At 37.9% G+C, this 14188-nt stretch overlaps 1 protein-coding gene and 1 non-coding gene across 2 annotated transcripts; both read left to right on the forward strand.

Annotated features, from left to right (window-relative positions):
* Positions 1–1643: 1643 nt before the first annotated feature.
* Positions 1644–2213, forward strand: LOC127078938 (uncharacterized). Its single transcript, XM_051019349.1, has one exon. It carries the CDS (start codon positions 1644–1646, stop codon positions 2211–2213), a length of 570 nt encoding a protein of 189 aa, XP_050875306.1.
* Positions 2214–6299: 4086 nt separating this feature from the next.
* On the forward strand, positions 6300–6406 carry LOC127089006 (small nucleolar RNA R71). The gene has a single exon (XR_007790788.1). It is a non-coding gene; the product is annotated as a small nucleolar RNA R71 (small nucleolar RNA).
* The last annotated feature ends 7782 nt before the right edge of the window (positions 6407–14188 follow it).

Consider the following 14188-nt stretch of genomic DNA (forward strand, 5'->3'; position numbering starts at 1 on the left):
AGTGAAAAAGGTCAGGATAGGGTCCGCTTTAGAAGAAAATGTGAAGACAAGGTTGATAGAAATGTTTGTTGATATCTTTGCTTGGTCTTATCAAGACATGCATGGGCTCGATACAGATATTATGGTGCATAGGCTACCTTTGAAAGAAGAGTGTTCCCCTGTCAAGAAGAAGCTTCAAAGGACGCGCCCAGATATGTCCAAGAATATTAAAGATGAGGTTTAAAAATAGTTTGACGCAGGTTTTCTGGCTGTTACTTCTTACCCTCTGTGGGTAGCTAATATCGTTCCTGTGCCTAAGAAGGATGGCAAGGTAAGGATGTGTTTGACTATCGGGATTTGAATATAGTGAGTCCCAAGGATGATTTCCCTCTTCCTCATATTGATGTATTGGTAGATAACACTGCTCAATTCTCGATATTTTGTTTCATGGATGGATTCTTCGGTTACAATCAGATCAAAATGGCTCCAGAAGATATGGAGAAGGCCACATTTATCACGCCTTGGGGAACCTTTTGTTATAAGGTAATGCCTTTCGGTTTGAAGAACGCAGAGGCAACCTACCAGCGCGCTATGGTGACCCTTTTCCATGACATGATCCATAAAGAGATTGAGTGCTATGTGGATAATATGATTGCAAAGTCCCATACGGAGGAAGAACATCTAGTCAACTTGCAGAAATTGTTTGAGAGATTGAGGAAATTTAGACTGAGGTTGAATCCCAACAAATGTACCTTCAGGGTAAGATCCGGTAAATTACTTGGCTTTCTGATAAGAGAAAGAGGAATTAAGGTTGATCCTGCGAAGATAAAAGCAATTCAAGAGGTGCCTGAACCAAAGACAGAAAAAGAAGTGTGTGGTTTCTTAGGGAGGTTGAACTACATTTCTAGGTTTATCTCTAATCTAACAGCCACTTGTGAATCAACGTTCAAGTTACTAAGAAAAGATCAGGCCGACAGGTGGAACGAAAATTGTCAAGCATTCAAAAGGATAAAAGAATACTTGCAAGAACCTCCAATTCGTATGCCTTCAGTGGAAGGAATACCGTTAATCATTTACCTCATTGTTCTCGATGAGTCAATGGGGTATGTATTAGGCCAACATGACAAGTCTGGCCGAAAAGAGCATGAAATATACTACCTGAGCAAAAAGTTTACCAGTTGTGAAATCAAATATTCACTGCTCGAGAAAACTTGTTGCGCTCTGGCATGGGCTGCTTGTCGGCTGAGACAATATATGTTGACCCATACTACCTTGTTGATCTCAAAGATGGACCCGATCAAGTATATTTTTGAAAAGCCTGCTCTCACAGGAAGGGTTGGCAAATGATTTTAACAGATTATGATATACACTATACGACTCAAAAAGCCATCAAGAGTAGTATAGTTGTTGATTATTTGGCTCGTCAACCTATAGGGGAATATCAATCAATGAAGTTTGAATTTCCTGATGAAGATGTGTTATTCCTAAAAAATTATTATAATAGACCAGACCCAGATGAAGGCCCAGAACCAGGATTGTGATGGACGCTCGTGTTCGACGGTGCTTCAAATGCTTTGGGAAATGGTGTTGGAGCTATCATTACTTCTCCCACGGGTTTTCATATTCCCATCACCGCCAAAATCTGTTTTGATTGCACAAACAACATGGCCGAGTATGAAGCTTGCATCTACGGGATTGAAGCAACTATTGACTTAAGAATTAAATTTCTGAAGGTGTATAGGGACTCCGCTCTGGTTATCAGCCAAACCAAAGGAGAATGGGAGATAAGGAACCCATATTTGATTCCATATCGGGAGCGTGTATTGAAGTTGATTCCATATTTTGAGAAGATCATGTTTGACCATATCCCGAGGGAAGAGAACCAATTAGCATATGCATTGGCTACTCTAGCATCCATGTTTAAGGTTAAATGGGTGAACGATCCCCCCTTCATCAGCATTATGAGGTTGGATAAGCCAGCATTTTGCTATGCTAATAATGAAGTGCAAGATGATAAGCCTTGGTTTTATTATATCAAAATATACCTCGAGAAACAAGAGTACCTTGAGGGTGCATCTATCCCATATAAGAAAACACTGAGGAAGTTGTTTTCCAGGTTTTTCTTGAGTGGGGATGTGCTGTATAAGAGGAATCATGATTCTGTTCTGCTCATATGCGTGGATAGACATGAAGCAGAAAGAATTACTGAGGAGATTCATGAAGGTTCATTTTGAACCCATCCCAATGGTTATACCATGGCTAAAAAGATTCTGAGAGCAAGTTATTACTGGATGACCATGGACACCGATTGTCATCTCCATGATAGATCGTGTCACAAGTGCCAAATTTATGCTAATAAAGTGCATGTTCCTCCCGTGCCTTTAAATGTGTTGACTTCTCCATGACCCTTTGCAATGTGGGGCATTGACATGATCGGACGCATTGGGCCCAACACTTTGAACGGACACCGTTTCATCTTAGTAGCAATTGATTATTTCACCAATTGGGTGGAAGTTGCTTCCAATGCAACGTGACTGGGCAGGTGGTTGCCCGCTTCATCAAGTAAATTATAATTTTTCGTTATGGGATCCCCGAAAAGATTATTACAGACAATGGGTCCAATCTCAACAACAAAATAATGATAGAACTATGTTAGAATTTCAAAATTCAGCATCATAATTCCTCCCTGTATCGCTCGAAGATGAATGGAGCTATTGAGGTGGACAATAAGAATATTAATAAGATTGTACAAAAGATGGTTGTAACCTACAAGGAATGGCACGAGATGCTCCCATTTTCTTTGCATGGTTACCGTTCTTCGATGCGTACCTCGACTGGGGCAACCCCATTCTCGTTAGTATACAGCATGGAAGCAGTTTTTCCTGTTGAAGTTGAATTCCCTTCTTTAAGGTTGATGACAGATATGAAACTCGACGAGGCTAAGTGGGTTCAAAATAGATTCAATCAGTTGAACCTCATCGAAGAAAAGAGAATGACTATTATATGTCATGGGCAGTTATATCAATAGTTTATGAAGAAGGTATTTGATCAAAAGGTCTTTCCTTAGAGTTATAAGGCTGGTGACCTCATTTTGAAAAGGATTATTCTTCCTCAGTCTGATCCTAGGGGCAAGTGGACTCCGAATTATGAAGGGTCATATGTCGTAAATAAAGTTTCTCTGGCGGAGCCATGATGCTTGCAACTATGGATGGTGAATATGTTCCACTCCGTGTGAACACAGACGTAGTCAAAAGACACTTCGCATGAAAAGGACTCACTAAGTCGACGACTTAGGCAAAAATGGGAATCCCGATGAACCCAAAAAATGAATAAAAGGTTCAGGAAAAAATTAGGGATACAAATAAAAAAATAAGTGAAATTCTAGTAACAGACTATCGATGTCACACTGGATGTTATGACATCCAATTCTGCGCAGACAGGTAATTTATGCAGAAAGTAAATGTAAAAAGCAGTAAATGACACAGAGAATTGTTTACCCAGTTCGGTGACAAACACACCTACTCTGGGGGCTACCAGGCTAGGGAGGAAATCCTCTATAAGAGGTATTAATTCAGGACTTAAACCACCAGTTTAATCCTATCACGTAAGACCTACCCAATGCAATTTCAATCTAAACTAAGACCTGAGTACCTACTCACTCCCCCTCAATCACAACAGTGATTACAACCATTAAGAATTTTAAAGTTAGTGGTGAAGATATACTTCAAACAACTCTTGATTGTGCTTAAAAGCTTTAATCAAGAAACACAACACTCACGCTTAAAAGCTTAGAGTGACACAACAATTACAACTCAATAAACACCCTAGTCCAATGCAATCATCTAGGTGATAATTGCTTGGCTCACAAGTAAAACCTAATTCAAGACACAATGAAAGTACATCAAGGATATATAATGATATATTAAATTCTTCATGCTTCAAATCCCTGAATTGCTGAAAGTAGGATTGCCATCCTTTTATAATGTAGTACTTGGGCCTTGAACTTGAATTTCATAAAATTAGGGTTAAGCAAGTTAACCTAATTTCCACACATTATGGTGCTAACAAATAGGCTATATGCTAGGTCTCTTAATTTTAGCACAGCTGTTAGTTTCCTGAAAATCAGCCTGAGATAAATACTGAAACAAAACAGAAAAATTAGCCTATACTTTAGCATCTGCTGTCAGGGATGAATGTCATAACATTCAGTTTGACATCTAGAAAATGCTGTCATGAATGAATGTCATAACATTCAGTTTGACATCCAGTAAATCCTGTATTAGCTAATCCTGCAGCATACTACTTAAGCATGTCATGACATCAGTCAAGACATCTAAGTACAGTAAGTGTTTTAACATAAAATGCAGCCAATCAAAAACATCTACAATAAGTACACCCGCTAAGTTAAAAACCCGAAAGGGCAGCTTAGGAAAAAAAGGGTATCCCGGTGGATTGAAAACCTGAAAGAGCGATCCAGGCAAAAGTTAGGGATTAAAAGCGAAAGGCTACGTCTTGCGAAAGATATTTGATTTCATCTTGTTGTTACAGTTGGAAACCTCGAAGTGAAGGAATCAATCCAATCATCTTCTTCAGAAAGAAAAAGGGATGAGAGCGTTGAGGTCATAAGAGTTATAGCAAAATCGGAACCTGATGGAAATCCATGTTCGCATTGCCATTCTTGTAGTACTCTTTTGTTTTTGTTTTTGCAATTAACTTTTTATAGGAATTGCTTCCCAGTGTAAATGCCTATTTACGGACCAACTTTCAATCAATAAAAATTTCTTTTCACTCAAAACCTTGCTCTTTGTTTTTATTTTACTTTACTATTTTGTTTGCAAAAATGTTCGAATTTCTGATAATCATTGCATCTAAAAATTCGAAAGGCTTTACATAACATGATTAGAAACATTGGAAGTTGCTTGCGATTTTTTGTATGGTTTGGTTGGTAGACAAAGTAGTCATGTTATACCTGGGGCACTTTGGTGTGTTTTGTTTTGCATGAGCCTTTATTCACTCGCAGATGTACGACATACCTGATTGTTTTCCCAACAAAGAATCCTTGGCTTTCGATTGACGAGATTTCTCGATAAAGAATCCTTGTTCCCCAACAGATATTGTTAAAGTTATGCTTATTGGAGAACGTTTATGCCTGAAGCAGAGTTTCATCCCCAGATTATGAGATCTATCTTATTTCCCATATGAGGGCATTTGTGTGATGGCTATTGTAAAGGGAATTGTAATGTTTAGTTGCTTCAGAAGTTCAACAAATTTCCTAAATTGCCCTGCAGTTTTAGAATTTGCGAGTCTTTGAGGATACGAAATGGGTGGTTTATAAGGTGGTGGAGGCACATAAGGTTTTTCTTTCTCTTCAGCCTCTTGGGTATTATCTCCCTTCTCTTTCGATTCACTTACCTTCTCAATTGTTGTTCTTGTCTGGTTTTTGGTACATGGCAGGATTTTGGAGTCTTGGGTCTACGGGTCCGTCTAGTTCTTTTCCACTCCTCAGTATAACGGCATTTGCATGTCCTTTTGGATTAGGTTGTGGTTGTCCAGGAAATGTGCCAGCGGGAGCGGCAGTAGATGCTTGTTATTGAGCCACTTATGAAATATGTGTTTCAAGCATTTTGTTGTGGGTGGCTAAGGCGTCTACTTTGCTCGCTAATTGTTTAAGTTGCTCGCTAGTATGTATGTTTTGGTTCAAGAAGTCTTTGTTTGTCTGAGCTTGGGTAGATATGAAGCTTTCCATCATTAGTTCAAGGTTGGACTTCCTAGGCATGTTAGGAGCATTATTAGTTGGCTTTTGATATCCAGGCGGAACAGCGGGTGCTTGGCCAGGTGCATACAGAGCGTTGTTATTCTTATAGGAAAAGTTAGGATGATTTTTCCAACCTGGGTTATAGGTATTCGAATAAGGATTTCCTTGTGCGTAATTCACTTGATCGGCTGGGACTCCTACTAATATCTAACATTCTGGTGCAGTGTGTCCAAGAGTTCCACATAACTCACAGTTTGGAGTCACGGCAGCCACAATGGCTGCGGGTGGTATGGTCAAGTTGTCTAACTTTTGAACAAGGGCATCTACCTTTGCATGGACGTGGTCAAGGCTACTGATTTCGTACATTCCACTTTTTGTTTGGGACTTTTCTACTGGAGTTCTTTCACCTCCCCATTGGCAATGATTTTGGGCCATGTTTTCAATGAGTTGACAGGCTTCGTTGTATGGCTTGTCCATAAGTGCACCGCCCGCAGCAGCGTTTATTGTCAGTCTTGTGTTATACAGAAGCCCATTGTAAAATGTGTGAATGATCACCCAGTCTTCGAGACCGTGATGTGGACATATCCTCATCATATCTTTGTATCTCTCCCACGAGTCGTAGAGAGATTCTACATCCTTTTGTCGAAATCCGTTGATTTGAGCTCTCAGCATAGCAGTTTTGCTTGGCGGAAAATATCGGGATAAGAAAATGTTCTTCAGTTCTTCCCATGTTGTAACTGAGTTGGATGGCAAGGATTGCAACCAAGCCCAAGCTCTGTCCCTTAGAGAGAAAGGAAAAAGACGTAGTCTTATCACATCTTGAGATGCACCATTCGCCTTCACAGTGTCTGCGTACTGCACAAACTTGGTCAAATGTTCATTAGGACCGTCCGTAGGATTTCCAACAAATTGATGTTGTTGGACGGCTGATAATAATTAGGGTTTCAGCTCGAAATCGTTTTGATTGATAGCAGGGGCGGCAATGTTGCTGTGAGGTTCTTGTTGGGACGGGGTAGCGTAGAACTTAAGAGGCTGATTATGTGGATCTACTGCAGCCATGGTTGGTTTTTCAACTAGTTCAACAATAGGAAAGAAGATATCGGGAATATTGTACCTTTGTTGGTACTCTAGTATTCAGCATCTTAAATATAAGAAACACTCTAATTCAGCGATTGGTGGTGCTAAGTTATCGCCTTGTGAGCGAGCACTTGACATACAATCGGGGGAAATAAGGGAAAAAAGATTAATTTTTACCTTAGTCTATACTGTGCAATGAAAGAATTGCACTATTTGACTAAATCAGGTCCCCGACAACGGCGCCAAAAACTTGATATGTCTCATGACTGTATATAGAATATAGTCTATCAGGTACTTGACTACAAGTGCATAATCCAGTCGTTTTAGTTTTAAAAGATATCGAACTCACAAGGACCGATGGTCAAACTGATGCTACCGACATTACTATGTTTAGCTAAGGGAATGATTTTTAGAAGTTTGGTTGAAGAAAATTAAATCCAAGGGAAGTTAAGTCTTAAGAAAATATTAATAGAAGGATATCAGTATGCAACGCATTAATCGTCAGGGATTCGATAAGTCACCGGTGTATAATTTAAGTACCAAATATCTTTCAGTAGAAAATACTTATTTAAAAGGCTTTATCTCACACTCTCGTGATTGTTGATTTGGACTATACCTTTAAGTCAGAATGTACGCTCTCGCTGTCCCATTTGAAGTTAAAAATACTTTTTGAAAATAAATAAGTTCTAATTGCTTTTAAAGTGCTCTCGCTGTTTTTAAAATTAATGCCTAGTTTTTACTTCCAGTTCGACCCTCACGCTCTCGCGATTGTCGGTTCTCACCTTAGTTAATTTCCCACTCTCGTGGCAAAATCGTATTAAATAGCTTCTCACTCTTGTGACAAATTTAATTAAATTTAAATTAAAAACCACAGCCAAAAAGATTGTTTGAGGAAAGAAGTTGTACACCAATTATTATTAAATCCTGTCTAATTAAATTGTTACATAGCGATACCGGTAGTTTAGCCGGACATGTTAAACAACGCAAACACATACGAACATAAACAGATCAACAATAAAGCAAACATGATTACAATAATAATAAAGCAATAATAATTGAATAAAAACCTAGAAATTTGATTAATAGAATACGCCGAATCTTGAAGTACTCGAGCAGTCCTCCACAGGTCGGCAGGATCCTGCCTCTTCGAAATAATAGCTTAAACTAAATTAAATAAATTGTAGTAGTTCCCCGGTGTAGGAAACTACTACTTTGGCTAAATGAAAAGCGGAAAGGAAAAAGGGAAAATCAAAGCTCTGAACGGTAAAAGAAAATAATGTTGCTGCAGAAAAGTAAATGACAAAATAGAATTGCTGTGAAAAAATGCAGAGAGAAAAAGGTCTTCAAGGCTAGCTTCAGAGAGAAAAATTCAGTGTCCCCGTAGGTTTCCAACTTCCATCCTTTTATATCCCCCATTAGGTCATGGCAGTTAAGAGAAACAAGGATGACTTGGTTGAGTGAGGAATCCACGAGAAAGTGGCTGAGGAACGAGAATTCAGGGCATGTTGGATCACTTCTGTTGACAGTTTCAAAACGCTGATTCTGGCCGCGTGGCGTTCGTGATGGGCCTGTGACGGTCGTGACAGGTTGGATGTGACGGTCGTGACATGCTTTGTGACGGTCGTCACATTCACAAAGTTTGTATTCTCTGTTTTTCTGTTTTTATGCTGCTTTCTCTTCTGTTTCTTCTTCTTTTCCTTCCTTTTCTATACTTTGTTCATTTATGCATGGGGATTGAAATACCTGCAAAAATAACTCGAACACTTGCGGAATAATCGGAATATAAATGAAAGTGGTACAATTTTTTAGTGTAAATCAAGGAAAATATACGATGTATTTTCGCGTTATCAGGAGTATGTGAGTGCAACTTCCCATTATATGTATTTTGTATGTGTTAGCTGGGATTTTCGACATGAGTAAAAATCTCAGCAAAGGCCGAAGGTGAAGGTACACTTATGACGTGTATGTTAGAGTCTTGGTTCGACTAGATTCGAGATTTAGTTTTTTGGGATGTTGTAAGAACATTTCAATCGTATGGTATTATCGACAGCAGCAGATGGGTCAAAAAGGCGGTTATTTAAGCATGAAGATGTTACGTTCAAATATGAATAACTGCCTATGAGTTTCTTTCCGAAGGGCGCATGGGGAGAGCATAAAGATGGGATGCATGGAAAGATTTACGTGGCAAACTCTAAAGATAGGAACGTTAGAAGTAGTTATTTTCGTACTTGTATATATAGGAGTTCATTTGTTAGATTTAGGTGTGTTTATTTTACTACAAAAACCTCAAATAAAACTCGAAGTACCAGCGTCCAAAGAAAAGAGTCATGGCTGAGAGAATGTATGAACAATGAAACACCATTCTTTACTTTTAATGCAAAGTCTTTAAATTCCCTTTTTATTTTGCTTCATCAATTTACCTTCGATCCTGTTCAAGTTACATTACTTTACACTTTTACTCTTTGTTACATTTTCTTTACATTTTTAAAGTAGCTAAAGTCGACATCTTTTACATTCTTTTGGTCACTTAAATCACTATTTTGACTAAGTAGAAAATAGGTTGTCCATCAATAGAGAATTAAAACAAGGTTCTTGGCACTATGTCCTGGGATTCAGTAGTTGATCCCGCAAGTAACCTTTAATTAAGAGACTAAAGATTGTATATCGATTTTCAGCATAAACCGTATGATGTCAAAACTAGGATACTTTAGCGTTTATGTATATTGGATGGTATCCTCTGAGTCTTAATGTGCATCTTAGCATTAGGAAGCATAAAAATATTTTGGAAATGATTTAGAAAAGGTTTCATGCATTAAAAGTATATTTTTATGTGAAAAACATATCTATGAGTCGACACATATGGATCATTTTTAAAGGTTGTAGCTTCTGTTTGATGAGTCGACTCATAAAGCATTTCAGGTCGACACATAAAAGATAAATTCTTCTATGAATCAACACATACAAGTTATGTGTCAACATATGTAGGTCATTTTTAAAGCCTGTAGCTTTTGTTTGATGTTCTGCATGTATGAGTCAACAAATGCATCGAATGTGTCGACACATGACTTACATAGGTCGGCACATGCATTAAAAATCTTGAAATTTTACATTTTTTATAAACCTCTTACATTCCTTTTTGCCTCCAATTTGCACACACAAACACACACACACGCACACACACACACACACACACACACACACACACACATATATATATATATATATATATATATATATATATATATATATATATATATATATATATATATATATATATATATATATATATATATATATATATATATATATATATATACATGCATCATTTCAATATACGAAACCAGGAATATACAAAGAGTTCTCCTTATCTTCAACTTACGTTCAATGCATACACACAAACAAACTACACATAATCATTTTTTGTTTCGGTGCCATCTAGAATCAGTGTTGATAACGTCCAAGTTAGGTTGTTGAATTATAAATTAGGTTGAGAATCTTTGGGGGTTTCAAATAAGAAAACAAAGTTGAGGTTTTCCTTTAAGATCAATTGAGGATTTGAAGGTTTTGGACAAGATTACGCAAGTTGGATTCGATCAAGTGAAAGTTTTGAAGGACAGGGGTTTCTTGCAAAGGAGTAGCGTGAGACAGTGGATCATCTTGGTAAATCTTGGATAACAATAATTTGCAATTTGAATTCAATTGAGTGAAAGCTTTGAAGAACGAGTTTTTTTTGCAAAAGAGTGGTGTGAGACGGTGAATCAAATTGGTATTGTTGGGTGACTTGATCAAGCTCAGATCAAGGGAAGAGAAAGTGTTAGAATCAACATCAAACATAGGATTTGTGGGGTTGTATTGCAACATTTCTCTTGTAAAAATACAATTACAAAGGTTAATATTTATTATCTCAATTCGAGTCTGAATTGAGGGCAGACATACCCATAGCGAGGTCGATTGGGGAACTGCCTAAATAAATCCTTGTGTACTCTATCTCTATCTCTTTTACTTTTCATTTACAAATTGCTGAATTCGTCGGTTATGCGATCAATACGTTTGGTTAAAACTTTTGATAACATTTTGAAAAAGGTTTTGTTAAGTTGATCACAATCTATTAGATTATGGTTGGATTTCCAAATCAACAAAAACATACAAAATTTTAAACGAAATTGATTGCACACAATGTGTTCGATAATTTGTCTCAATTGCATTTTGTGTATTTGGTCATTGGAAATATACTTTACTTTTAGTAAAGCATTCAAGTGATTATGGTTAAAAGTATTTTGATCAATTTATTCTTATTATCATAACTTGATTCTATATATGCATATCTGAACTTTTCGATAGCACTTCGGTTTAGACGATTCGATTCGAGTCACTTCTGCTAGTCGTTAAAATTTTCAAAAAAAAATTTGTAAAGTTTTTTAACTTGGGATCTATTCGCCCCGTCCTCCTCTTGATAAGTCGCCTTCGTCTAACACGACTACATTTTGAGGATTGTTCTGTAAACTGACATTATCTATAGGAGGACGCGTCATTTTTGGTAAAGATTTTCCACTTCTTAAACGCTTACAAACTTATCAGAATAATTCATATATGTAGAACAATTTTATAAGAAAAAACTATGAATATTTATAAAAGACGAAGAGTTTATCACAGGTCCCACTGGGCGTGCCAATTTGTTTACTGTGAAATTTGGTAAACAAGCACTAGTCTCTTATTGAAGGCTATTTACAGGATCGACCAGAGAATCGTAGGAAATATTGGTGCAAAGGTAGAATAAATGATAAACGGAAATATTCTATTCAGAGAATGACGGCTACAAAAAACATGATAAAAGTTACAATGATTGCCACCCTATTTATAAGCTAAAACTGGGGTTACTAGAATATGATAAAATACTAAAATACCCTCTAACAAACTTAGGGGCTAAGAAAATAGTACAACTAATAAATATGAATTACTTCTAATAACATCCCTTAATTCATATTCCATCAAAACTTGTAACACCAATTCCATCCCTTAATCTGAGAAATTGATCAGTCTTGATAGCTTTCGTCAGAACATCTGCCAACTGTTTCTGAGTGCTGCAGTGTACAACGTCTAACACTCCCCTCTGAACTTGATGTCTCAGAAAATGATACTTGGTCTCAATGTGCTTGCTTCTCCCATGCAACACTGGGTTTCTGGCAAGATTGATTGCAGACTTGTTGTCAATCATCAGCTTTAGAGGTTTGTTTACTTTAATCTTCAGATCCTGCAATAGATTCAGAATCCACACAGCTTGGCATGCAGTAACAGCATCTGCAATGTATTCAGCTTCACAAGTTGACAACGCCACAACAGGTTGCTTCTTGGAACACCAAGAAATGGGACCTCCCAGAAATTTGAATAAGTACCCAGACGTACTTCTTTTGTCAACTCTGTCTCCACACCAATCAGAATCTGAATAACTCAGAAGTTCTAACTCATCCTTTCTTCCAGAAGGAAATAATACTCCATACTTCAGAGTTCCCTTGATATACCTCAGAATCCTGACAGCAGCTTGGTAATGGGACCACTTAGGTTTACTCATGAACCTACTAACCATCCCAACTGAATAGCAAATATCATGTCTGGTATTGCACAAATACCTCAGAGAACCAACCAACTGTTTGAAGGTTGTAGCGTCCACATCCTTTCCATCAAAGTCAGAATCCAGTTTCTGATTTGTATCAGAAGGTGTGACAGCAATCTTACAATTCTTCAGATTAAATCTCTTCAGAATTTCTAATTCATACTTGAGCTGATGCAAAATAATACCTTTCTCAGAGTATCTGAATTCCATCCCTAGAAAGTATGTCATTTTGCCTAGATCAGTCATTTCGAATTCATTCATCAGAACTTTCTTGAACTTGGCTATCTCCTGTTCAGAACTTCCAGTCAGCAGTATATCATCAACATATAAACATACCAGAGTCATATTTCCTTCAGAAGTATGCTGAACATAGACACCGTACTCCATCTCACATTTCTGAAAGCCTTGCTTCTTGAAAAATGAATCAATCTTCTGATTCCAAGCTATGGGCGCTTGTTTCAATCCATATAGAGCTTTGTATAATTTGTACATCATCCCTTCCTGATTCTTTTTCACAAATCCAGGAGGTTGTGACACGTAAACTTCTTCTTCTAATGGACCGTTCAGAAATGCAGATTTTACATCTAAATGCATCAGAGGCCAATTCCTGTTAGCAGCTATTGCAATCATCATTCTGATTGTTTCATGTCTTGCTACAGGTGCAAACACTTCAGAGTAATCCAGCCCAGGTTTCTGTAGAAATCCTCTGGCTACCAACCTTGCTTTATGTTTGCCAATTGAACCATCTGGCTTTAACTTCTGCTTGAAAACCCATCTGACGCTGATGGCTTTCTTGTCTTTTGGAAGTTCTGTCAGCTTCCAAGTCTTGTTTCTCTCTATAGCATCAAGTTCTTCTTTCATGGCCTTCAGCCAGAGCTTCTGCTTAAGAGCCTCTTCTGTAATTATGGGTTCAGAGTCTACTAACATGGCACACTGAATAACTTCTCCTTCAGAGTCTACTTCAGTGTCTTGCAGCATGTCAAATTCTGCATATCTTCTAGGGATGTTTCTGATTCTTTGTGGTCTCTGAACTTGTTCAGAGTCTTGAGCTTCAGAGTTTCTAGCTTCAGATGGTTGACTTCCTCCAGAGCTTTGATCATCTTCAGGGGCTGACATATTTCCAGAGTCTGAATTGCCACCAGAATCTAGATTACCATCAGAGTCTGGGTCATCAGAGTCTGGATCATCAGAGTCACCTTCATCTTCTGAGTCTTCTCCAGAGTCAGAATCACTATCAGAATCAGAATCAACGTCAGAGTTTACTCCAACTTCAGAAATTCTTAACTCTGACCTTTCTTCAGAAGTTCTAACATCAGAATCAGATTGAGACTTATCCCAATTCCAAAATTCTGATTCCTTCACAATCACATCTCTGCTGAATTCAATTTTGTTGGTTTATGGACAATAGAGCTTGTATGCACCTGTACTGTGGTACCCTATCAGAATCATCAGTTTGCTTCTATCATCCAACTTCTGTCTTCTGGCTTCTGGAACATGTTTATAGCAAACAGAACCAAACACCTTCAGATGACTAACACTTTGCTTATCTCCAGTCCACTTCTGTATTGGAACTATTTCCTTCAACTTCTTCGTAGGACATCGGTTGAGTACATACGTTGCAGTGGCAACAGCTTCTCCCTAGAGCTTCTGAGGAAGTTTCTTCTCCTTTAGCATGCTTCTCACCATATCAAGCAAAGTGCGGTTTCTTCTTTCAGCAAGACCATTGTGTTGAGGGGTATAAGGAGCAGTAACCTCATGCTCAATTC

The sequence above is a fragment of the Lathyrus oleraceus genome, chromosome 5 (genome assembly GCF_024323335.1).
Source record: "Lathyrus oleraceus cultivar Zhongwan6 chromosome 5, CAAS_Psat_ZW6_1.0, whole genome shotgun sequence".
NCBI classification, from domain to species: Eukaryota; Viridiplantae; Streptophyta; class Magnoliopsida; order Fabales; family Fabaceae; genus Lathyrus; species Lathyrus oleraceus.